General features: G+C 45.5%; 1 protein-coding gene, 1 long non-coding RNA gene and 1 other non-coding gene across 4 annotated transcripts; 2 read left to right on the forward strand and 1 right to left on the reverse strand.

Annotated features, from left to right (window-relative positions):
- The first annotated feature begins 2,899 nt into the window (after positions 1 to 2,899).
- Positions 2,900 to 7,135, forward strand: LOC117833878 (uncharacterized). 2 transcript variants are annotated; one of them, XR_004635579.2, is made up of 5 exons: positions 2,900 to 3,239; positions 4,621 to 4,788; positions 4,878 to 5,078; positions 6,263 to 6,318; positions 6,658 to 7,135. It is a non-coding gene; the product is annotated as an uncharacterized lncRNA (long non-coding RNA). The 2 variants fall into 2 exon arrangements; XR_011898948.1 differs by having other exon boundaries at positions 4,878 to 7,135.
- Positions 7,136 to 7,449: 314 nt separating this feature from the next.
- Positions 7,450 to 10,821, forward strand: LOC117866429 (MEIOTIC F-BOX protein MOF). Its single transcript, XR_011899097.1, has 3 exons — positions 7,450 to 8,692; positions 8,793 to 8,943; positions 9,035 to 10,821. It is a non-coding gene; the product is annotated as an MEIOTIC F-BOX protein MOF (transcript).
- A 311-nt stretch (positions 10,822 to 11,132) lies between these two features.
- Positions 11,133 to 13,674, reverse strand: LOC117866428 (uncharacterized). Its single transcript, XM_034750633.1, has 4 exons — positions 13,582 to 13,674; positions 13,052 to 13,480; positions 11,624 to 12,943; positions 11,133 to 11,520 (listed from the first exon to the last, which is right to left on the reverse strand). The coding sequence occupies exons 1-4, from the start codon at positions 13,657 to 13,659 to the stop codon at positions 11,467 to 11,469; spliced, it is 1,881 nt and encodes a 626-aa protein (XP_034606524.1). The 5' UTR covers positions 13,660 to 13,674; the 3' UTR covers positions 11,133 to 11,466.
- Positions 13,675 to 26,281: the final 12,607 nt, after the last annotated feature.

Raw genomic sequence — 26,281 nt, forward strand, 5'->3', positions numbered from 1 at the left:
TTCGTTTGCTTTTTTTAGAATTTAACAACCATTCAACCACACGTTCATGGTTGTGTTTTTTAAAAACAATGTTCAAAATTTCTTTTCATTTCCTGGTTGAGACCTCAATCCGGACTCCGTAATATGGATATAATTTTTCCACTGATTATAATCCATTATTTCATGTACTTGCAGTTAAAATCTGACATGAATAAAAAATATCCTATTAATGCAATCATTTCATTAAAAATAACAAACAGACCACAAAATATACCAACTTTTATTATGGATTACAAAATCTCCTACGTGGGGAGTAGAAAAAGTGTGGAGGCCAGGGGACGGAAATTTTGTTTTTGTTCGCCGAGTGCCAACAGAAACACTCGGCGAAGTCTTGTGTTTGCCGAGTGTCCAGGGTGAGGCACTCGGCGACCTTTTTGGTTTGCCGAGTGTCTTCGAGTGGCACTCGGCGACCTTTTTGGTACCGAGTGTCGGACCTTTGCCAAGTGTCTGGGAGTGGTTTGCCGAGTGTCGTATTTCTGGCACTCGGCAAACAACCTATTTGCCGAGTGTAATATGTTTGCCGAGTGCCCCCTTGAATACACTCAGCAAATAGGATGTTTGCCGAGTGCCCGAAAGAAAGCACTCGGCAAAATTTTTACACTCGGCGAATTTACTGTTTCCGGTAGTGGAACCAATGATCTGTCAAATTTTAGAGGAGAAGAGACGTTGCACGAACCCTAGAGGGCGGCGAGGTAGATGGGGGCACCTGAGGAGGAGGGAGCGGCGGAGGAGGTAGACGTCGTCTTCTTCGCGGAGGAGAGGCGGCGGAGGAGGTAGACATCGCCTTCTTCGCGGAGGAGGCGGCGGCGGCGGAGGACGAGTCTTCGCGGTGGAGGGGGCGGCAGAGGAGAGGTTGGCGGAGGGGGCGCCGAAGGAGGAGGCGGCGGCGTGGGAGGCAGCGGCGCAGATTCGGGGGTGGCGGAGGAGGGGCTAGCGGAGGGGGCGCCGGAGGAGGAGGCGGTGGCACGAGAGGTGGCGGCGCAGAGTTGGGGGTGGCGGCACAGGGGTGAGGAGTCGGGAGGCGTCGAGGGGAGGCGAGTCGGGGCGAGGAGTCGGGAGGAGTCGGGGGGAATTATTTTCCTGATATTTTGCTCGGAATGTGGGGAAGGAAAGATGGAATCACCAGGAATTACTGTTTCCAATTCCGGAGGGAGCCAAATATGGTGACCTTGGAAACTAATTCCAATTCCAGCGGATTCAACGAAACATACAGGCCCTTAATGTAATTTTTGTAGTCTGTAGCTAATCAAACACCCCTAGCTGGCAAGGTTTGATCACAAATTAAAGGATCTGATCCGCGGAATGCTGGAATCCCAACTCCGCAGATAATAATTTTCATGGTAAATAATGGGGAAAGCAAAACTATGCGCGAGTATTTTCTTGGCACCCTACACCCGATTTTTTCTTCTCCCAGCTCTCTGTTTCTACTCTAGCTCCGACGACCCTAACGAGCTCCCACGAGCTTTTAGGATTTGGGGTTTTGGGGAAAGGTATACCTGTCGCCGGTGGAGTGGAGGTAGTTCGAGTCGGCGAGGAGACGTGAGCACCGCTGGACCACGGGAGGTTGGTGGACATCCGGATGGCCGGTGAAGGCGGTAGGGTTGCGGGGGAGAGCATCAGCAACGATTTAGCGTGGGGGTGGGTGGCGGGGTCGGATCCGATGGCGACAGCCACTAGAGACGAGGAAGTTGGGCAGGGGGGGCAACACAATGAACAAGTTCATCGGAGTTAAAAAATGGGACGGTGGTGGTGATTTCGGACCCGGGCCGGGGTCTCTCCGGCGTCGCTCGTCAGAGTCAGTGGAGCGAGCTACGGGTGCTCCGGCGCTGCAAGGTTAGCCTGCTGCGGCAGTGGCGGTGGCTGCACTTCATGTGCGTGAAGATGACGATGACGCAGAGACTAGGGTAGGGGATGGACGTGAGCCGTTGGATTAAATGGATGAATGGATGGAAATTCGAGTGTGGGCAGGCTAAAAATGGGCTTAGACAGCCGCATATATGCATGCAAAAAAGAGAGCAAGCGGAATCAGCGGTTTGTTCCAGATTTATCGACACGGCGAAAGGCAAGATCACATTCCATAATTTCTTCCTCCCTCGACTCTCTCTCCTCCAACCCTCCCCCATCCACTCGCCGCCGCCGCCAGGCTCTCCCGGTTCCCCACCCACCCCAGGATGCCGACGGGATTGTCCTGAGACCGTCAGCGGTTGCTTTCTTGCCCGGCGAACATCTGCACGCTCTCAACCAGTTTGGCGCAATGCCGGACAAGGCAACGGCGGCGGCGGCCGGCGGCGAGGACCGCCTCAGCGCGCTCCCGGACGACGTCCTCCTGCTGGTCCTGTCCTCGCTGCCCTCCGACGACGCCGTCCGGATGTCCGTGCTCGCCCACCGCTGGCGCCACCTCTGGAGGTCCACGCGCGCCGTGCGCATCGCCCGCCGCGACTGGAGGGAAGGATCCGACCGCTGGACGCCGTGGACACTCAACGCCTTCGTGAACCGCCTCCTCCACCTCCGCGGCGGCGCGCCGCTGGACGAGTTCGAGATCGACTGCGGCGACATAGACGGCGGCGGCATGGAAGACATCATCAACGAGGGGGAGCGCTACCGCTGGACGTGGGAACGCAACGAGGAGCTCTCCCGGTTCGCCGGCGCGTGGATCCAACACGTCCTATCCTTCTGCCAGGCAAAGGGTGCTCAGTTTCTCCGTCCGGCGCTTGCAGATCGAGGACGTCTTCGTCGCCCACCTCCTGACCAGTCTGGACCTCACCGACGCCACTCTCAAGTTTCGGTCTCTGGATTTCTCGATGTGCCCGGCGTTGGAGGATCTGGACTTGATGTGTTGCAGGGTTCATGGGGATAGAATCTTGTCCGGGTCATTGAGGCGGCTGAGCATCACCGGGTGCGACTTCCATCAGGATATCCGCTGTGGCATTTCGGCTCCCAGCCTCGTTTCATTGGAATTGGCTGTCTATTCTGGCAGGGCCCCATTCCTTGTGATAGCATGCCGTTGTTGGTGACAGCGTGTGTCCGCTTTCAGGACGATAGGTGTGATGATATATGCAAGCACAACAATTACTATGGGGATTGTGGTGATGCTAAGTGTCGTGGTTGCCGTGGGAGTCGCGGTGATGGAAGCAGCTAGCGTCCTTCTTCAAGGCTTGTCAAGCGCCCTTGACTTGGAGTTGACAAGCTATCCTAATGTGGTATGCGATATTTTTTTCTTTTCATCTGCTATTTGCCTTGCGCATACTAGTGCGATCAATTGTAATAGAAATAAGCCCAGTATAGACAAGATCTTTATGCTTAGCAATTTAGTAAATAGTTCTCGCCACGTATTGCCTTTGAGTAATATATACATCTCACCAGATTACGAGATACTTGATGTTGGTTTAGTAAATACATTATTGTACTCCGTTCCAAATTATAAGTCATTCCAACTTTTAGGATTTGACCAAATTTATACAATAAAGTACAAACATTCATGATACCAAATAACACTACTAGAAAAACAACCTTTCGTCTACTCTCTTAGTATCGGTCACATTTTGACCCAGTACTATTGTTAGCATTAGTATCGGGTCCAAATTTGGGATCCCCTGAGGTTCTTTAGTACCGGGTGGGAGCTCCACCTGGTACTAAAGAGTCTCGGTACCTTTAATTCGTGTCTCTCCCCTCCCCAATTCCAACACAGGCACACTTCTCTCACAGTAGGCGGCCTTATCTCTTTCTCTCACACACACTTCGCTCATAGTCTCTCACGCACACTTCTCTCACAGGTGGATAGGAGGCAACAGGAGCGCAGGCGGGCGGGAGCGGCGGCAGAGGCGCGGGAGGGCGGGAGCGGGGGCGGTGGTGGGAGGAAGGGGGCGGCGGGCGTGGGAGGGCAGGAGCGGCGGCGGGAGGGTGGGGGCGGGGTCAGCGGGGGCTGGGGGTGGGGTCCGCAGGAGGGAGGGGGTGGCGGGAGGGTGGGCGGGCGGCAGCAGGAGGATGGGGGCCAGGCGGGAGGGGGCGAGGGGAGGGAGGCAAGCGGGTGGTGGGGGCCGAGAATTTTTTTAATTTTTTAATACCTCTTAAATACCGGTTATTTCAGCCGGTACTAAAGAGGGAACCTTTAGTACCGAACTAGTAGTACTGGTTGCACAACCGATACTAAAAGGGTTCCCAACCGGTACATAAGGCCCTTTCCCTGGTAGTGTAAGTACCATTAATTTCTTCATTAAATATATTTTTATAGTATATCTATTCGATGTCATAAAATAGTTTGACTCTCCGAGAAAGTTGGAATGGCTTATATTTTGAAATTGATGGAGTAGTATACTTCCTTTACAATAAAAGGTATGAATAACCTTTTGGATTACTGATGAAATTTTCTCATATTACACATTATGTGCTTATATCCTGGAATATTTTCACCAGAAATATTATCTGAAGTTGGAAAGTGTTAGATTCCTTATTGATTGCAAATCTATTTGTGCTATACTAAGTATATAATATCAGCTACATATCCCTCCTGCATGTATTTATGTCTCTTGGTTACCTCTGCAAATCTACTTCTCAATTAATTCTATGCTGTGCTCGGTCCAGTTTATTTTCAGAAAGGATTTCAAGTTCTGCAGTACATTTAGCAATCTAAAAGAACTGCTGCTCAATGAGTGGTGTCTGAAACCAGAGTTTGACGCACTAGTTTACTTTCTGCGGTACTCACCAGTTATGGAGAAGCTCACCATTCAACTCGAAAACTGTTGGGTCCAAGTATGATGATTTTATTCTTGCTGAGCTCTTTGATTTATTTCAATAAAATATTTTTGATCGATTTCAGTAGTATATTTTGTTTGCTACAGCCAAGTGATGATATGATGTCACTGAAATAGATGAAAAGTACAACCCAACAGAACTCTTCTTTGTGTCAAAGCAACTCAAGACAGTAAAAATAGAATGGCATGAGGAAAATAAGCTGGTTGAAAAAATTGTAATGATCCTAAGGACCCATGGGGTACCTCCCGAGCAAATTGACATTGAACAGGACTTCAATCTTTCTGAAGGTAAGTTATCGGTCACTCTTCACAAAAAATATGTATTTTTAGGATATTTAATATATTTCACAATTAAATGTTTTCAATTACTTAAAAATAGTTAATGGTGAAATTCATGTTAGTTTCAAAAGAGGCACAGTCTGGTACAGCTTACTTATACATCACATGAAAAGAATATTTATAAAAACTGAAGGTAGGTCAACCACAAGTGTTGCATTTTTATTTCTCTCTACACCATTTTCCAGTCCTTTCGACTGAATGCCACTATGCAACACCCAGGCCTACCATAGACTGGTCAATAACACTGCACTCTTACTGCATAAGTGAAAATGGCGCCAAACTGCTAATTTCAAAATGTCCTGCTCATAGTAGTATGCCATTCCAGTCGTGGTCCAGTTTCCTGAAGTTTAATGACCCTTTATGAACTTCACGGTCCAAGCCCCAATCCATAGTCTGCTTCTTGCCAGCAACAATGTCTGGAATGCTGGAGGCTGCCAGGCTTGCGGCACATAGAGCAGGTTGGGTGTCCTTGAGAACCACGCTGCTGCAGCTAACTTAACCCTAAGCAGCTTTGGTTACTATATTCTCATTCTGAGACAGATTCATGTCCTCAGTAATTTTGTCACTTATTTTAGGGATAAATCAAAACACACAATTGTTGAGAAGAAAAAATGTTAAAGTACACACTTCTAGCTTTACATCTAACTGGCTCTCTGATTTTTATTGCATGCTAGTTTCTTTTACAGATTATAGTTGTGAGACAGAGTTGGTGGATTCAGACAACGACTGCTTGTTGTAGATATATGGCCTACTTACTAAGGAAGCTAATGTTGAATATCGCAGCCAAGCATTTGCAATCTATCTTTTCCCTCTTGAGGTCTCATATCAAGCTGTCCATAAGAAGTTAGTTTAGACATATGCATTACGCAGTTGTGACATCTTAGTCTCAATTGGCACCTTTGCTGAATGTTTTATTGTTCGGCACCTATTTTAACTTGCTACCTAAAGGATGTTGCGGTTTCTCCATTCCTGACCTGATCATACAATGGTTTTTTATTTTTTTTTGAAAACGAGGGAGTTTTGGTCCACTACTGGTTCTTTGTGATAACAATTGGTGGACATAAATTATTCAAGTTTCAAAGGAATGGCTAGCTATTATCCTAAGCAAGCTTATTATGTTTTGGATTCAGCAGGTCCACTATATGTAGCCATTGCTTGGCCAATGCATAAATCAAGGGGTTATAGGATGGTAAGACAATTGAAACCTCTGCAACATTGACTCAACCATTGCAGTTTCCATTCATTGACGGCAACATCTGATACTCTGTTGGCCAGGCAGAAATAATACTACCAGATTGCTTGAAAATATTCTTGGCATAATATTTGACTGTTTTGTTCTAATAAATTAATTTGAGAGGTCATGTCAATGATTCATGTCAGAGACTGCCAATCTTTTAGCCACATCTATTTTGCTGGAACGGATGGAGTAATTAGCTAAAGTTTCATCTGACTTCATTCTAATCAAAACATCTATATAGCTTTGGAATAATTAGCTTACTGTGCTTCTCAAATTCTCATGTATCTATAGGGTTTCAGTTCAGACGAATGGGATGGAGGTTCTGAATGAAGATGGAACAACTATCTGCTGTATCAGGTAATTAGTCTTCCAAGAAAAGTAATGCCGAGTTCCATCGCGGAAGGCACCCTACTATTAAGGCTCATGCCGTCTGTATGTTCAGTTCCACGCATAGGAACATGATCTCAAGACTGTTTAGGGTCTGTCCTACTATGCTTCTGCTATGATGTCTTCGAAACCTTGTTGCCTGGTAGCTAGCTCAAGGTGCCTGTACTCTGCTGGTATGTGCCAAGTACGTGGTAGCAATTAGCATATATTCCAATGCTATGTTGAACCAATGCTATTTTATCTTGATTTGTTTTCCTTGTCACACAATGTAATAGTGATGAGGTTGTTTAACACACTCTGCGCATCTTCATCTTCCCGAACAAGAAGAAAGCTTCTTCACCATGGCCAAATTGCGCATAACCGGATATCCTTGATGCCCATGTCGTAGCGTTTCTTCCTGGCGTCTTATCGAACACTGCCTGAAACAAAATCTTGTGAGGCAAAACCTTGACATAAAACTTTATTTAAGGTGATTTTTTCTGAAAATAGTTTCCAAGAAATTTTGACAAAAAAATGTGCTGAAAGATTTGGTTTTTAATGAAATTATCTTCACCAAAAAAATTTGCCAAATAAAACAATTGCTCTAGTAAATTAAAAATGTTACAACTCGTAAGTATGCACAACTCTAAGTGTATAAAAGTACCCACAACTATTCGTTTTGCAGAAAAAATGATTGAAAGAAATTGGTGTTATATAAAGATAATACAATGCAATAAAAAGAGTTTTCCAGAGCTGGAGCTGCCCAGCATTTTGATTTTTGGTGCCGCGCTATTTTTCAGCAACGCCAACATTCCATTGCCCAAATTGCCCCCGGCACGGCACTCTCCATCTCCACTCTCCCAGTCTCCCCCGCCGCCGCCGCTCACTGCACAGCCGCCGCCGCCGCCGCCGCCGCCGATATGGCTGCGCCCTAGCTAGTGCTGCTGCATACGAGCACCACCCGCAGCTCCGCAGCCCAATCCGTCGCTACCGCCTCCACCATGGAACCCTAAATCCCTAATCCCATCCGCCCCGTCCCCAAATCTCCACATATTCCCCCCTTTCGTTTCTTGGTTCGGATTTCGCAATGCCTCCAGGGAAAGCGCACACGGCGAGCGCAGCCGGGGGGGACCGCATCGGCGCCCTCCCGGACGAGATCCTGTACCGAATCCTCTCCTTCCTGCCGGCGCAGCTGGCCACGCAGACCTGCGTTCTCGCCAGGCGCTGGGTCCACCTCTGGAAGTCCGCCACGGGCCTGCGCATCGTTGGCGCCAATGGAGAGTCGCCGGTGCACTTGGAGGTGGTCCGGGAGTTCGTGGACCATCTGCTCCTCCTCCGCGGGAGCTCGCCTATCGAGAAATGAGAATTCCGCTTTGTTGGATTCTCCGACGACGATGTGTCCCGCATGAACCTCTGGATCCGGCATGCCTTGGTGTGCCAAGTCCAGGTGCTCTTGCTCTTCTTCTTTGGGAACCTCGCAGTGCTTCAGCCGGAGGATCCATCCCTTGTCTCCCGGCACTTAACGACGCTGATGCTTATGCAGCTTGTGTTCAACAACGAATTCCTCAACTTCTCGAGATGCCCCTCACTGCAAGATGTCCGGATTGTTGGCTGCAGCTTCGTTCATACCACCAAGATCTCATCCCAGTCTCTAAAGCGTCTAAGGATCATTTTTGGTGTTTTCAGTCTGAGTTTCCGCACTCATATTCATGCACCGAACCTTGTTTCGCTGCAGCTAGATGTTTATAAAGGCAGGGTGCCTGTGCTTGAGACGATGCCGCCATTACTTGTCGGAGTTGTTACAATCCATGATTCATGTGCTGACCGTTGCATCTGCGATGATTGTGGGGATTATTGTGTTGAAAGCTGCCAAGGTTTCTTACAAAATGATGGTTCATGTGTGCTTCTACAAGGTTTATCGCAAGCAGAGGATTTGGGGTTGGTATCTGGTGTTGAAACGGTATGCATCCACTTTAGATCATAATACTGAAGCTCTCGTTCTTCCAAATGTCATGCTGATGACAATGATTTATTGATATATCTGGTTGCAATCTACCCAGTTTATGTTCAGAAGGGATTTGAAATGGGGTTGGGCAGTTGAAGCATCTTGTACTCAATGAACACTGGTGTGTGCCTGACGTACATGCACTAGCATGTATTGTTGAACATTCACCAGCTTTAGAGGAGCTTTGTCTTATTTTATTTTCCGAGGTATACAATTTCTATATTGGCAACTGTTGCATCATAGAACTTGTATCTAGATTGTTAATTTATCTTGGTGAAAAGTTATTGTTTATTGCAGGGACCTAAACACAATGTGGAAATGAAAGGATGCTTCAATCGGAGAGAGCTACCATCTTCTATATCAGCACACCTAAAGAGAGTTGAAGTCAAATGTGCAAGTGTTAATGAAATAGTTCTTTAAGTCTTGAGGTTCCTGAGTAAACATCATATTAGTAAGCTACCTAGTGACACTCTCATGCCTTCTATATATCTGCTATTTGGGTTAATATATGGAGGTAAAAATAAAGAAACAAGCAACGAAGAAACTCCACATTAGTTACCAAAAAACAGTGAAATTTGGCTGGACCAAGTTCATATAGAAATGATGATCTGCACCTGCACTGCATTTTTGTGAGGGCAAGTGGAAAATTTGTTCCCAAGTGTTTGTACACATAGATTCACTTTCCATGCTTTCCATATTGAAGTAGTTTGCCTTTGCATATTGGAAAGAGAAAGTAACAAAGAGACTCCTACCTTCGTTCGAAAAATAGTTAATGTTCCAGCTAGAGAAATAAATCCCTATTCAGTGGGTGAAAAAGACAGACATGTTCTGCTCTTTTTTTGGGGGGGCAAGTATTATCCACAAAGCAGCAATACAATGCATTGCTTGCTGATTAGTTCTGTACCATAACACAAATGTCTGTATGTTGGTTTTTGCTGAATTGCTCTCCTAACTGTATATGTAACTTTGAGTTTGTGCTAAATGTTATTTTCAGAAGGTCACTATAGATAATCCTCTTTTCATTCATTTGGAATTTGTAGATAACTAGTGTATTAATATCTTCCACGAAATCCTCTTACTTCTTCCCCTCCTTGTTTCAGTTTGTTTATAACTGGCTTAACCATGACTCTTTGGAATCTGAAGTATATATACAGAGTAGTAAAATGTAAACTTGTAGTACCCATGTGTCTGGTTGAACAGCTATGAAAGTAGCTAAGTTCTATGCAAGGATGCAAATAGACAATGATGTGATATCCAATTCCATTTTCATTTGGCTACTTTAACTTCTCTAATTTGATATGCACTATTTCAGCTAGAATACTACACCAAGAGCTATCTCATGGATATCTTAATTTTCTTGCAGTAGTGTTTGTAGAGCAAATAGTTGTAGCTGTTGCTTCAAAACTAATGGTTTACTGCCTCCATTCAGAAGTATATAAAAGACTCTTTAGATTCGTCATGTAAATGGTACCATCACATTGAAACACAACAGTTTCACAAATTTATACCAATGTATTTATCGAAAAGGTGACACACAGGTTGTGTTTCAGACTTATAGTCTGAAAGAGCAAATGCTCTTGGAAAGACAAAGGGAGTAGTTGGTTAAAGTTCCTATTGCCGCGCCATTTTAGTTTTATATTTCTTCATGTTTGGAATTTTGCAACCCGATGCAGTTTGGTCCTTTTCTCCCCTCTCATTTCTCAGATGATGCACCTTGGCACGTACTGCTTTTCAATCTTCACAGGTTTGAGTTTCCAGGAAAAGCAAGTCTGATTTGAAGACGAATCTTCCAGACTTCCACCACATAATTCTGCTAGTAAACTAAATTCCATGAGCGGAAAAGAAGGCCGCCTCCACTTGTAGGACCAACGTAAGACTTGGTAATTAGTTGCTGTGAGTATGTAGCTGGATATTGTTTACTCACTACGGGAAACCTCAAAGTCGCCGAGTGACTATGCTGCCCTGTTTCATGGAACCTTGCCAGATTAGCTAGTACTCCGTAACTTTGTATTTCAGACATGGTATGTGCAATATTCTGGTAGTATGTAAGCACAAAATCGTATTATGTTGGACTTATTGGGTACTCTGAACATGTATTTTGTTCCTCCTAAATTATCTCCCTAGTAGTATTGAAACGAATATGCGGCCAGGTGATTAAGGGCCCCTGGAATGTACGTTGGTCTGGTGGTTTGAGCATGTGGGCAAGAAGTTTTGTGGTTTCATGTGTGCCGGTTCCTGTTATTTTTTAAAACAATTATCTGACATTTTCCGATGGCGCGTTCAATTAGAATTTGACAACTAGTAAATCTGTAATTTGTTCTTGTAGATGGCTCTTTGCCACAGTTCAAAACTATAATGCTTTTGTATATGTTGCATGCGTAATGTGTGAAATGGGTTAAAATTTGAACAGACGGTGAGGTGGTTGCTCTTTCTTTTCTTTTTCAAAATTTTCAAAATCTGTAACGACAAAAGACAGCTGGTGCCACTGGGCCTAAGCTTGGTAGAGACAGCTGGGCCTCTTATTGAGCTCAAATTTTGGTACACATCCGTTAACTAGTCCACAGCAGCCCAAATAGGCATAACAGTACTGTGGACCCGTATTGGCAGAGTAGGCGGAGAAATGTCTGGGATTCATCTGTGATGTTGGATGGCCATCCAACGGTGCAAACAGATCCTTATTGTTTACGTCACACATAGTCTGCAGTAGTAATTCCGAGTTCTCACGTCCTTCAGTTGCAGGCGCCGACGTGGCATCGCCTCTGCTTGCTCGCATACACCGCGGCCTGTATTTTATATAAAATCAATTATTAAATACCTGAAAAATCTTATTTTCCTCCCCAAAAAATAAAAAAATAAAGCTCACTTATAGGTAAATAATGCGTATACCAGGTAAATGTCACGGTGCATTGCGCGATCGATGGCCTCCAGCGACGCCTCCTGGAAGACGGCGGCCAGCAGGTCCTCCTCTCCCTCTCCCTCCGCCACCGCCGCCGTGGCCGCCGCAGATGGCCTGAACATGAGATGCTGCACGTCGCGCCTTACCTTGGACCACAGCTCTAGCCGCCGGTCGATCATCTGCAGGTCGGCGCAGTCGCCCGAGTACTGGACGCCGGGCCCCGTGGCCGCGGCTGCCGACGTCGTGGTCTCGGCCAGCCGCGGCAGCTTCCGCGCCTCCTCCATCAGGACACGCATCGCTTGCGTCAGGTACTCGGCGGCCGCCTTCTCCGGCGAGCCCAGGCTGGCTGCGCGCTGCATCTGGTGGCTCGACACCCACGCGTACACGTAGGCGGCCGCCCCGGTCCTGAGGCTGCCAGCCATGGAGTCCACCTCCTTCTCCAGGCCGCCGAGGTCGAGGCCGCCCCAGAACTGGTGGCACGCCCTGAACTCCTCCCACCGGAGCTGGAGGAGATCGCCGGCGTGCGCACGGTCCCTGACGACCGCCAGCTCGCCGTCGACGAGGCCGGCCACGACGTCCAGCAGCTCGAACCGGACGATATGGTGCAGGACCTCGGGGGACGGGAGGAGCAGGGGTTGCCGCACGCCGCCGCTGCCGAGATCCGGCGACCGCTGGATGAAAACGCCGTGGCCCTCGGTGGTGATCACGGCGGCGCCTGGGTGGTTGCGGTAGGAGTAGCCAACGGCGAGGAGGTGCTGCTCGTGGCGGCGGCGGCGTTGGTGGCGGTCGTCACAGGCGGCGAGGTCGATATCGCAGTAGTAGCCGTCCTCCACCGATGATGCCGCTGGCACGTGGAGGTGGACGACGAAGTGCTTCGTCTCGCCGGCGTAGAGGGCGCCGACGTCAAAATCGCACGCGCCGCCGCCGCAGCCGACGCGGGTGCCGTGGCCGCCGGCGTCGACGCGGTCGATGCGCACCCCGTTCGGCTCCGCAGCCTTGAGGACGACACGCGTGTCGACGGCGGCGACGGTCGTCAGCCCGCCGAGGCACACGGCGAGGGCACCGGGGAGCTCGCCGGCGCTCTCGTCGTCGACGAAGGAGTAGGTGCCGTGGGATTCTTGCGCGAGGTAGAGGAGAACCTCTGGGTCGTGCAACGCGCCCAAGCCGATGGCGTGGATGGGGTACTTGCCGAGAACGTCGCCGTAGATGCTCTCGCGGCGCCATGCGAACCCCCTCGCGTCCTCGCCGTCGGTGAGAAGGACGATGAAGCCCAGGCGGTTCCGGCCATCTCCCGGCCGCTCATCCAGGATCTGCAGTTAGATTCATCATTCAAAGTTGAGAAAAAGCATCTACCTCACCTGGTGGACATGCATTTGCATATGATGAATTGGTGAATGATGATATGACACGACACGTACCTTCACGGCCTCCTCCAAGGCCGGGAAGAGCGCCGTGCCGCCACGCGCCTCGAGCTTGTCCACGACGTTCATGGCGTTTCTCCGGCCATCGCCGGACAAGTACAGCAAGCCGGAGCTGAGTTCCCTGACGGGGCGGTCGTTGAACGCCACGACGGCGAGGCGGTCCCCGTCGTCGAGCTTGGCGACCATGAACTTGGCGGCGGCCTTAAGCAGGTCCAGCCTCGACGGCCGGTTCTCCCGGTCGTTCATGCTGCCGCTGACGTCCAGCACGGCGACGACGTCGATCGGGACGCGGTGCGCCGCCGCCGGCGGTGCCTCAACGCGAAGCAAGACCTGGAAGTCCTTCCTCGCCTGGCCCAGCGGGATCTCCCGGAAGATCGGGGTGGTGCTCACTTTCACCGCCTCCGCCGCCACAGCGGTTGCCGTCATCTGCACACGGGCAATGATCGGATTATTCCAGGTTGCGTGAGCGGCGAAATCAGTTTATCAATCACCGGTTTATTACACGATCATGTTCTTACAGATATTACCGGATGTGAGAGTAGGATCATGGAGAAGAAGCATGTGAGCAATGGACGAAGGATCGTCATCGCTCGGATGGTCTCCATCTCTGTCAGGTAAATGGTGTCGGATGGGAGTGAACTTGATCCCCTCCAAGGCTTTGTATATATATAGACCGGCTGGTGTGGAATATTTTGCTCCTTGGAAGGCTTCGGAATTCACACAAAGATCATTTATCTGTACATAACATATATCACTACCGGAAATCTCAAATTTGCTGAATGTTTTTAGTTTACCGAGTGTTTTTTTTTAACACTCGGCAAACAATCTCTTTGTCGAGTGTATATCTAAAAACACTCGGCAAAAAAAAACACTCGGCAAACAGGGAGTTTGCCGAGTGTTAAAAAAAGAAACACTCGGCAAACAGGAAGTTTGCCGAGTGTCAAAAAAGAAACCCTCGGCAAACAATTTGTTTGCCGAGTGTTATACTCCAGACACTCGGCAAAGGAAAAAGAAAAGAAAAAGTAATCCGCGTCGCTCCTAAAATCCCACACCCGCCTCCCGCACCGAACCCCACCCCCACACCCGTCTCCCTCCCGCATCTCTTGCACCCGGCCTGTCCCCCACTCCTCCCGCAACCGGCCGCCCCTCCCCTCCTCCCTCCGATTCCGGCCGCTGCCCCTCCCCCTCCGGCGTCGGCCGCCGCCCTTCCCCTCCTCCCTCTCCGGCGCCACCCGCCCCCCTCCCCTCCTCCCTCTCCGGCGCCACCCGCCGCCCCTCCCCTCCTCCTCTCTCCAGATCCGACCGCCCCTCTTGCCGCCGCCTCCGCCTTCCCCCGGCCTCCCTCCTCCCACCGGCTCCCCTCCCCGGGTCCGCCGCCGCTGGATCCGCTACGCACCTCTTCGGATCCGGCGCAATCCGTCGTGGCCCCACCCTCCCCTTCTTCTGCCTGGGGCTCCGGCGGCGGCGCGGTCGAGGCTGGCCTGGGGCTCGGCCTGGGGCTCCGGCAGCTGTGTGGGCAGTGGCGGCGGCGGTGGCCTGGCGGCGGAAGGCCTCCCCTCCTGGATCTGGCAGCCCCTCCCCTCCCTATTCCGCCCGCAAGTCCACCGGAGGGAAGGCCCCCCGCAAGCAGCTCACCACCAAGGTTCGTCCCTGTCTTCCTCTCTCACGTTGTTCCCTTTCGATCTGCTCTGTTCTTGCCGAGTTTGGTTTGCAGGCGGCGAGGAAGTTCGCGCCGACGACCGGCGGCGTGAAGAAGAGCACGGAGCTCCTGATCCGCAAGCTCCCGGCGACGATGAGCGTGGTGGAGGCTGCGTGGTGGTGGTTGTAGCGGCGACGGGCGTGGTGGAGGCTGCGTGGTGGTGTGGCGATGGCGGCATGGTTGTGTGGCGACGGGAAAGGGTGGCGGCGGCCGTAGAGTGTTGGCTACTCTTTTTTTTTCGAAAATGAAGTTTGCCGAGTGTTTTTTTGGCACTCGGTGAAAGCTTTGCCGAGTGCCCGACCAGAACACTCGGCAAAAAGTAACTTTGCCAACTGAAAGTTTGCCGTGTGCCGTTTGCCGAGTGTTACGCTCGGCAAACGGTTCGCCGAGTGTTTTTTGCCCTTCGTCGAGTGCTGGGGGCACTCGGCAATTATCTTGTGTCCCGTAGTGTATGGACTTCACCGGCTTCGCTAGAAAATAATTTTCGTATAGTTCAATGAGAAAAAAGATTTATCAAAAAAGTAGTAACTTTAGTTTGAGAATTTGAGTTGGGAACAAGAATTAAGTTATAAATAAAATGGCAATCTTATGATCAACTAATCTTCTTTGAGAGAACCATGTTAATTATACAATTAAAAGAGTGTTAAGATAGAACTAAATTGGCCTACAAGTCATGGAACAAATATTTCGACGATCATGGAGAACATAAGTATTTAGAATCGAGGGAGTAAAGACATAGATACATCTATTCGAAAAAGAAAGTTTTCATTTTTATGTAGAATCTGTTGCCGTATCAAACAGTGCCGTTCCCCTATATGACCTCTGTCTCTGCCAACAATCCTCATCCATAACTCCATCCTACAACCCTCATATCGTCCATTTCTTCACCATGTCATCCTCCTTTTCGCTTCCAATACCCCCGCCTTTATTCTGTGGTTGTTCCAATCTTTCGCACACATTTCAAAATCCTTTATTGATTAGGAAGTTTTTTTAACGACTTTTTCAACTTCGTAGTATTTATTTCGTTCGTGCGAGCCATCTACAATAACCATAAACCTTTGAATTAGCTAATTACTCAAATGAAACCGTATATAATTCCATGCTCCCCCAACATGTGAACCAGAAATGAATCTTCATACAAGAAGTTGATATGGGCCTTTGACTTGTCACAAATTTGCAGCATTCTAGTCAATGTTGAAACATCCGATAACACTTTGATCTCTACCTATATGCATACTGCTGGCTTGTATAGTTCGATGAGGAATATGGTTTATCAAAAGTACTACCTTTGGTTCAAGTATTTGAGTTGGGAACAAGAATTAAGTTATCAATAAAATAACAACTTTACCACCAACTGATCTTCATTAAGAGAAACAAGTTAGCAGTACAGTTAAGGAAGGGACAGAAAAAATGCTAAATTTCCGTGGAACAAGTATTTTGAGGATTTGAAAGGAATCGGGTCATTTTTTCCTACAGGATTGTGGCCAAAACAACAAGTATTCTGAGATTAATGGTTAAAGAATTATCTAAAAGTATTCTAATAAAAAATTTTCTTTTCCATGTAGAATTTATTATATTGCTATGTCTAACAGTGTATGTGTCACCATCCATGACTTCCACAAGAATCACGTACGTACCTCTCCACCCTCGGATGTCAGACCATATTCCCTCTCCCACAACAAGCACTCCCCCCCCCCCCCCCCCCCCGCCCCCACAACCCCACCCCGCACGAAGGCACATCTCCATTCTCCATCCTGTCACCTTCTTTTTCGCTTCCATTACCCTCCACATTCTTTGTCCATGTATAATGAAAGCTAACTCCATTTGCATACTAATAACAGATTCTCAAAAAATTCTCATATTAATTAGGAAAAAACTAACCCTTCCTAGACTACTATATACCACCTCCATCACTGACGACCTCTGGTCTTGCGGAGTACCTTGAGAGGGGATTATCAAGTATCCAAGAGGAGTAGAATGCGACATCTTACATATTACTCCCTCCATCTCAAATTGTAGGTCGTTTTGATTTTTTAGTGCATAGTTTTTCTATGCACCTATATATGTCTCATAATATCGATGAATTTAGAAAAGCTAAAACAACCTATTATTTGAACTCGTTGCTAGCGATATGGAGGCTTGGCATGTCCATCAGTCCATGGAAGACAAAAGTAAGGATTAGGTGTGCTCAATTCTGGAACTACAGTGGTGATGTGGACGCATTTTAAATCGAACTTAACGGACACGTACGTGCTTAATTACATACATATATAAATAGTAATCAAGTGTTATTTCTACACACGGTTCTTCATAAGATAAGGTGTCGCATAAGCTCAAATTCAAAAAATTCCGGAGATGATCAAATGATGCACAGAGCAAGGATGGAGTGGTAGACGCGTCACGTATAGGTGCCTTCATGCCTTTGGGTAGTGCATTGTTTTTGCCATCTCCCTAGATACGGAAAGGTGTGCGTGTGCGTGGTCCTATGCATCCGTGTACCAAGAGAATGTTTAATAGTGACGTTTGATGCTAGCTATGGTGTGTCCAGTGCCAACTCAAAAGTCTTGTTAACAAAAGGTGCGCACTACATGTGGCGCTATGTACATGCGCCGTGCGCATCTCGATCAGAAAGTAAGTAATCCGGATCGACGTGAAATAGTGCCATGCTAACATCAAGCTAGTAGTAGTAGGCCATCTAGTCATCAAAAGTAGTGTCCTATGATACATAACTTTTTGGTTGAATAAGTATGGTGAGAAATGAAGGGGATGGCTCAACTACCAACCTGCACCATGTGCTGAAAATTACAATACAAATGTGCCGACAGGAGAGCAATCATTCTGGACTAAAGGTCCCCTCTTTAGTCCCGGGTATTATCAACCGGGATTAGAGGGGCCACATGCATGCACCTGCATTCTTTTTACTGTTGACTGACTAAAGGGTACTAAAGACTGTTTTCTTTTTACCCTGGACTCTTTTCTCTATTAATGTTAATTGTTGTTTCACTTATATATATACCTATATGTATACATCCTTAGCGTATACTACTTATATGTATACGCTCATATTGCATTGTATGCATGTTGTATATATATTTCATGATAGTATATGCATAATATTAATTATACCTACTATATATACAATTCTTAGAATATATTTGTTGACACCGGATTTTGACCAATCCTATAAATTCAGAGTACGAGATAATTGGAGTCACGTACAACAATAAGAAGCTAGCATGCATGCACATGGGCACGGAGTCCAAATCAGCTTCATTGGATTGATTGGCAAGGAGAGGCAAGGTTGATATAAAGGAAAGGCCAGCACGTATGGATAAAAATGATTAGAATATACAACATGGATTCTGATGCACTTTGCATGCCATACATGGGAGGCTACCAGAATAATTATGCATGCGGCCGATCTTTGCATGTACGGGAGGTTGTTTCATAGAATCAAATATTTTAGAGATAGAGTTGGGTTAGTTAGAGATAGAGTTTTTTAGAAAAGATTGTGTACGTGACTTGCCTCGTGCGTGGTTAGATGCCAATTATGTAAAGTCCGCCCTATAAATATAAAGGGACGTGGCCATTGTAAAGAATCATCACACGATCAATAAATAAATATATTTACGCATCTACCTTTCAGCTTCACGCCATTGCCCTAGGAGTAGGAGTAATGTAGCTTCTCGACGAGTTCCTTCTAGCAAGCTGGGCTGCATCGACTTTGATCTCCGGCAAGCTGCAAGTTCCATCACCAGGTGTTCAGACTTTAACCACCAGGCGCATCGCTGTGGTTTCATCTAGTTTCATCTACCAGTTATCGAATATCTTGGATCTTTGACTTACGACGCATCACTTCTATCTCGATCTACGGTATTCACCAGTTATCCCGCCTTGATTAAGCTTGCATCGGCTGATATTTATCTGTTCTATGGTCTTGCCGTTTACGATATATTAATTGTTATTAATTCTGTCGGAATAGATGATAGATCTATTTTTAATAGCCTGTTGCATCTTGATCTTGGCCATCCTTCGAGTGTTGTTGGGAGTAAGTTCCGTTGTGATTGGATTCATCGGCTAGCGGGGTTCAGATTAACGTCCTACTAAATATTTCTAGACTGCAACTACCGGGTGCATCGCTGTGGTTTCACCTAGACATATTAGCGGTGACGTTAGTTTAGATCTCATCGGCTTGTGGCTCTAGCTATGGTGGGACAACAACTCAACATCATCCTGTTTCCTATCGGCCGTCTGGCTGATGGTTATTGTAAATTATATTAAATCGGCTGGATGGCCGATGAATCACTCACATTCATCAAGGTACTGGAATCGGCTTCGCAACTAATATATTTGTCATGATTTCTTTTGTTGCACCATTATCGCTATTGTGCCAGGATTATATCGGCCTGATCGGCCAGTTGCCTCGGACTTCACAACGACTATCATCTCCTTGTCAGTTGAATGGTCAAACTGACTGGCACGCCCGCGCACACCACGCGCGCCGATTTGGATTCTGCACTGGAATTAAGCAGATCTCCCAGATCCTCATGTGTTGATGCAGGGTCCACCATCGCCAGGATTTTGCCAGCAAGCTTTTGTTGTCAACAATATTATATACACACGAAACTAGTGTTTATACAATTACTATATATACAATAATTTATCCCATTAATTCTTAGGATCCTCCTGATGGTGAGTCTTCTGGTAAGGCAATTGAATGTCCATCATAATAAAATTCTCCTTAAGGATTTATCACCTTGTGCACCAGAAATCCTAGGAGTGCTTCTTGGATTGCCAAAATCCTATCCTCACGCAGGAGTTCGTCCCTAATCCTTATCATCTGTAATTTGAAAATATGTGTAAGTTAAATCAACAATTAAAATATAACGAGGTAGACAATGATTAATTATTAATAGATTTATTCTATGTACATTCATATCATCCGATAAAACCTTGTCCTTTAGGAAATGGTACATGTGCTCACAAATGTAGTATCCGTATAAATTATTCCCTTGTTCTTGTCTCAAACACTTTAGTGGAAAAAATAAGTTATGAAATATTTGTGTTATAGAATGTACAAAATGTGCAAACTCCATACATACCGGAAAATCGGTATCAAATTAACGTTTTTCTTTGAATTCACCACGGTGAGTCTTACGGAATCGTTTCCATGCACTATGAATGAAAATAATGAATGATACACTGTTAGGTGAAAATTCAAGAAACAATTTTTTTCATAGAGATAAAGGTCCAACATTATTACAAGTTAAGGAAGTCTTCAATATCTTGGTAATCTTTCTTCGGTTTCCGCAACGAATCGAAGATAATAACCTTGCTTCTATCAATCATAATTATAAGGAGAATCCAGTGAAAATTGTGTACATAAATGTTCATATTAGAACTAACTAACATTAATTAGGTTAGGAAAGGAAATTGAAAACAAACGGTACCCACACTTACTTAAAGTTGTAAGGCAGTAGTATGTAATGCTTGTAATTCTGTTGCTCCAAGAATTTGTACATGTGATCCAATGTAGACTTTGGTTGATCATGTATCATCTGTTGGTTAATAAGCATTGGGTCCATCATGCCAAAGTTGAAGTACGATACTCGACGGCACCTCTAAATTTGCATCCTATATAAAATGAAAGACAAAGTTAGTGGGATGACACACACATAATAATGATTAGCCCTAACATCTAATAAACACACACTTACAGAAGTTTCTTACCGTCACCGAAATAATCAATCGGTTTAACAAGAAGAGCGAACATGGTCCTTTCATTAGCCGACTGCTCCATATACCACTGATGGAATTCATACATATTAGTTGGGAACTTCCATATCAATTCAGGCCTGACTAGATGCTTGCCTAACTCAAAGGTCCATTTAGGTATAACCTTTTCTGGAGGTGGCGGTTAGACTTGCCCTAGAACTTTAACAAGTGATAGACCTGTGTCTTCCATAAACTGAATGGCCTGGATTTGTTGTTCTAAAGGCAAAGCTACTTAGCTTCTTGATCTTGATCCCCGAGTTGGGGGACAGTACGACCGGACGATGACTCTCCTTAGTTTTTCTTCTGCCAAGACTTAAGTAATGTGCAATCGTAGTTCGATAGTAATTTCTTCTTGACATCTTTTTTCATGGAAATAAAAAACTTTAATTTGGTTGGATCTACTAGTGGCTCCACCTTCTCATGTACTTCTTTTTTGAAGTGTTCTATACCTGTTCCATTGATACCTGGTGGCATTCCTCATAAGTTATATCTCCTGCTAGCTTCTTAACAGGTTCAGACTTCTTTAATTTCTTCATCGGTTATTTCACCTTCGGCTGCCTTGGCTTGGAAGGTGGTCGCAACTTCTTGAGAGGTGCTGCAAGTGCTGCCTAGATCGCACCAGACTTTAGTCCTAGTGCTAGAGATGGTGATCGAGGAGGGGTGTTTTGATTATCGTCGCTCGCACCTGCAGGATTATTCGATGGTGCTAGAGATGGTGATCGAGCAGGAAGTGACGATCCTGGTGGTGATGACGGTCTTAGAGGTGGATGTGCTGGAGATGACAATCTTGAATTTCGAGGAGATGGTCATTGCTGTGGGGTATCTATGGAAAGAACTGATGCCTCCTGACTGGGGATGATGATGTCACGTTTACCGTGAAGTGCATCTCCTAGTGTCCTTTCCCCATCACCTCCTGGGAGGTTGAGCTCTAGGCTTTCATATTTACTATCACAAATTTGCTCCACCCCAACGGTGGAGTAGCCAGGTGGAATCATCATGCCATGGCTTGTTTGCGCTGGAAGGATTTGTAAAGCACTTGCGTACGCCATCTGTGCATATGGGAGAAAAGAAGTTATTAATTTCCCGAGGCATGGGCAAATTGAGATAATTATATATATTATATATATGTATACCTTAATAGTGAGGTTGCCAAATGGTCTGTACAGCTCATATTTGGTGCGCTAAGTGATGCCATCCATAGGGTACCATTGGTTGTCCTACACAACCACGGGTAAGCTTGGCATGTCCTCATCGAGGAGCCCTGTGGAAGCACTCACCAATTAATTTATTCCTGCATTCTTTCATCTTGTTCATGTACTTTCGATTCTAAGATGCACCGCCACTTCTCCTCTTGTTGTTCCTTTCTTCTCTTCTGGCTTCTATACATGTCGATGTCCCTATGGAAAGCATACTTCCACGAAACCACCCTATAGCCTCAAAAATGTCCTGGGTGTTCAGGATTCCTGAGCGTCAAAGTCAGCTCACGTTCCCTCTATAAGGCTTGAATTTTCCACTTTTTTATCTTCAATGTGTTTTTAAGCCTGAGGGCCTTCTCACGTGTTGTTTCATTGAAGACAAGTGTGCCATCCTTAGGGCTAAGGGTGCCTCCATGAGTTTAATACCAATTCTTCGATCGGTTGGGGCAGTCAATAGTCGCTGGTACGATACCTCGCTTGATTAGGTCTTGTTCCATCTTTCTCCATTTGGAAATTGCACTCTTGTAACCACCTTGCCCCAGACGATGATGGTACTTCTTCAGACGAGCATTGCTAGTGTTGACACAAACCTTGTTCGACATCTTGTATTCCAGAAATGAGTTCCAGTGATCTCCTAACTTTGGTCACTCATTAAAATTTGGAGTTCATCCCTTCTTGATAAAGTTGGTAACCATGTTCTTCTTAAAGGTCTGAAATTGGGTTGCCATCTTCTTTAGAGTCCAGTCTTTCACATTTTTTTGTTCGACATCTTCAGGAAGTGTGAAGTGTTTTAAAACATCTGCCCACAACATAGTGTTTTGTGTTTGCAGGAGCATGTATGGTTCATCTTTTTTATTGAACTTCCATTCTCTAATGCTGATGGACATCCTGTCCCTTACAATAGCTCCGCATTGACTCACGGACTTTCTAGCAACATTTGCAGGAGAAATTGGCTGGCCCTCTTCTGTCACTTTGGTGATTTGAAGCCTTCCTTCCATTATATTTGTACGACCTTGCGGCTTCTTTCGCGTCATCAATCCAAAGGGTTAAAAGTTTAAGATTCATTAATTAGTACATAGTAATAATGAATATGACATCATATAAATAATGAAAATGATATATACCTCGTCGGAACCTTCCCTTTTGGCAATGTCTTGTTCTGCATTGTCATCAACGCCATGCTCATGGTCATCATTGCCATCACCGGACATGTTGAGGTACATGTCCACCTAGCTACCCTCATCCTCGATGTAGGTTCTTCGAATGTTTGAGCCACTACCACCAGCAATAATCTGCTCCATTATATACCTTTCATCCTCTTCGTCTCCCATTTCAACTAATAATGACATTAGTTATACACACATGTAATCATAGATACATTAAATTAAAGATTGTTTCAAGTAGTACAATAAATGTGTATATACATGAAATCATACAACAACCATGAAATACAAGAAACCTATACAAAACTTATCCTAACTGCTCGTACAATAAATCAACTCTTGTCTAGTAGGAAAAGAAAATTGACAATCTAGTTAATAAACACATGATTGAAAATATACACTACAAACCATACATAGAATCATATATACAATAAAACTTGTACAATTTATTACATGAAACTTACATGAAATTAAACATTAAAGAAATTTACATGAAATAAATACACATGAAACCATACATTATACTAATTTCTACTAAATTATACTAATATCTACTAAATTATACTAATTTCTACTAAATTATACTAATTCCTACGAAATTATACTAACGTCTACTAAATTATACTAATATCTACAAAATAATACTAAACTATAATAATTTCTACTAATTTGTACCAACTTATACTAACTTCTACTATTTCTACTAATTTCCTTAGCATTTATACTAATTTCTACTAATTTCGTAATTTAATCTACTAATTTCCTAATTAAAAAATCAGCTTGCATCAGCGTCTGGCTCCACACCGTACGTATTGGATGGCGGCGCAGGGGGCCGAGCATCGGTGGATGGCGGTGGCCGGCTGGGGGAGGGAGGGGGGAGTCGGGGGGGGGGGGGGAGGGTGCTGCTACAGTGGCGCTAGCAGCCGGGCTCTGCGCACGGCGCCGTGCGGTGGCGGAGAAGCCGGCGGGCTGGGGGAGGAGGAGGGCGCTGCCGGGGAGCCAGGCACGGAGGCGAAGGGGTGGTTGGGGTGCTCCGGGGGATGGCACCGGGGAGCCGGGGCGTGGAGATGATGGTGGCAGTGTGGCGGTCGGGGAGCGATGATGACGTTGAGGGGGACGCGCGCAGGGAGATGACGGCTGCCGTGGTGGCGATGCAATGACGACGAGGCAATCGACGAGTGAAAATGGTTAAGTCCCGAAGCGGGAGTAGGGCTGAGATATTTATATCCCCGTTTAGTCCCGGTTGGTAATACCACCTGGGACTAGGGGGGCCAGCGTGCGGGAGATACCCCTTTAATCCTAGTTGGTGTTATGAACTAAAGGGCCCCTCCCCGTTACATTTCCTGAGCAACCCAATTATTTCCATCATTTATTTCCTCAATTACTTTAATTAAAATTTTATAAATGCATAATAATTGTAGTAGAGTAGATGAAATGTTGAAATATTTTTTAATTACTATTTTTAAGATGTACGAAAAAACATAGCTAAACTATACTTTTTAATATGTTTTAAGTTGATTTAATACTTGTACTTAATCAAGAAAAAAGTAAAAAAATCATGAGACTAAGCTAATATTTTTTAACCTTTTTAATGTTGTAGATATTGATCGAATAATCATGTCATGAGCCAAAAAACTCACCAAGGATGAACATATTTAGTCCATTACATAAATGAGTTTTACACATCACTAAAATATAATAGAAAGGTTTTGATGACCATAGAGCATTACAATATAACGTTAAAAAACTTCTTCTTGATGAAAATTCCTTGGTCATGATTGCAGCGTAAGTATGGAGTCTCTTCTTTGGCTAGCATGATGCTTCGGTCAACTTCAACAATGAATGGAGGCATGCCATCAAACTGTTCATAATCATCTGACTGGTTTGGTTTGTCCTCGACTCCCACGATTTTTTCTTTTATCTGGAAGAAGTACATGGTGCTTTGGCTCCCATGATTTTTCTTTATCTTCTGAATTTTTGTTAGGTTTGCTAGACATGTCCTTCAGATAGAAAATCTGATGCACATCATTGGCAAGGACGAATAGTTCATCTTTGTATCCAGTCTTGGTCAGGTCCACTATTGTCATTCCACACTGATCTTTCATTACACCACCTCCAGTCAACTTCACCCATTGACAACGAAACAGAGCGATGCTCAGTGGTCTGTAGTCGAGTTGCCAGATCTACTCTATGAAACCATAATACGAGTCCTTGAGCCTATTGCTTCCTAAGGCATCTATACGGACACCACTATTTTGGTTGGTGATTTTTTTGATCTTGGGCTTTCATGTAAAATGTATAACCATTTATTCCGTAATCTTGGAATTTAACGATTGTGCTAGAAGGTCCCCTAGCTAATCAAGCGAGTTGTCCACAAATTGTGGAGTTACCCATAAGGTGTTGACCCAACCAAGAGGAAAAAGTATCCATGTGATGACGTATAATCCAGGCATCGGATTTCATCGGGTATTGGGAAACTAGAATCTGTTTGTGTTCCTCGATATACGGAGCCACCAAGGATGATTGTTGCAGAACCGTGAAGTGTGCTTTATGGAACTGTTGGCGCTAAAAGTTAGCTGATTGACCCTCAGCGTCGAACACACGACCCAGGAGAATCTGCTTAGCTCCTGTTCGGGTAATCGCCTTGGTACGGTTCGCGCGGCGTGCTAGCAAATCTGACCTGTTGATTGGCAAGGAAGAAAATGTGTCAAATTCCAGGGGTTCCGATCGGCTAAGGTTTTGATCTCGAAAAGCGTATCAGCGAATCGGCCGATTTGCTATATAAAGATAATCGGCTATGATACAGCCGACAATCACGTAGTGATTGCAAAGAAAAACTACTAGAGTAAACTAGATAAAGCTACGAAAGCAACACTTGAAATAGACCTAATCGGCTATGCGATAATGATGAATGAAAATAACAGCAACAAAGCCGATAGTTCAAATCTCAAGCTGGATAACTGGTGATAAAACTAGAACAATAGATAAAACCTACAATTCTAGTAAATATCGATAACTAGTGAATAAATCTAAACGAAACGACAGCGATGCACCCGAAGTTAAAGCTTAGATATTACTCGATAAACGGAACTTACAGAATCGGTCGGAGATCGTGTCGATGCAGCTTTGCCAACCCGTACAAACTCGTAAAAGAAAAAGATGTATTGGCGAAGTCGCCGACTTGAAAGTAAAGTACGATGAAAAAGTAGATTTGTTTGTATTGATTGATGTGTTGTTTACAAATCTCTGAAGATGGCTATTTATAGCCTGTTACAACCGATTTCCTAACCGACTAGGATCTACCTCTAATTTTAAATGAAAATGAATATTTCAAACACAACTCGTATCGGAGTTGGTTATTGTACTCCCAAGGGCCAATCTTTCTCTATCTTCT

This window comes from Setaria viridis, chromosome 8 (assembly GCF_005286985.2).
Source record: "Setaria viridis chromosome 8, Setaria_viridis_v4.0, whole genome shotgun sequence".
Taxonomy (NCBI): domain Eukaryota; kingdom Viridiplantae; phylum Streptophyta; class Magnoliopsida; order Poales; family Poaceae; genus Setaria; species Setaria viridis.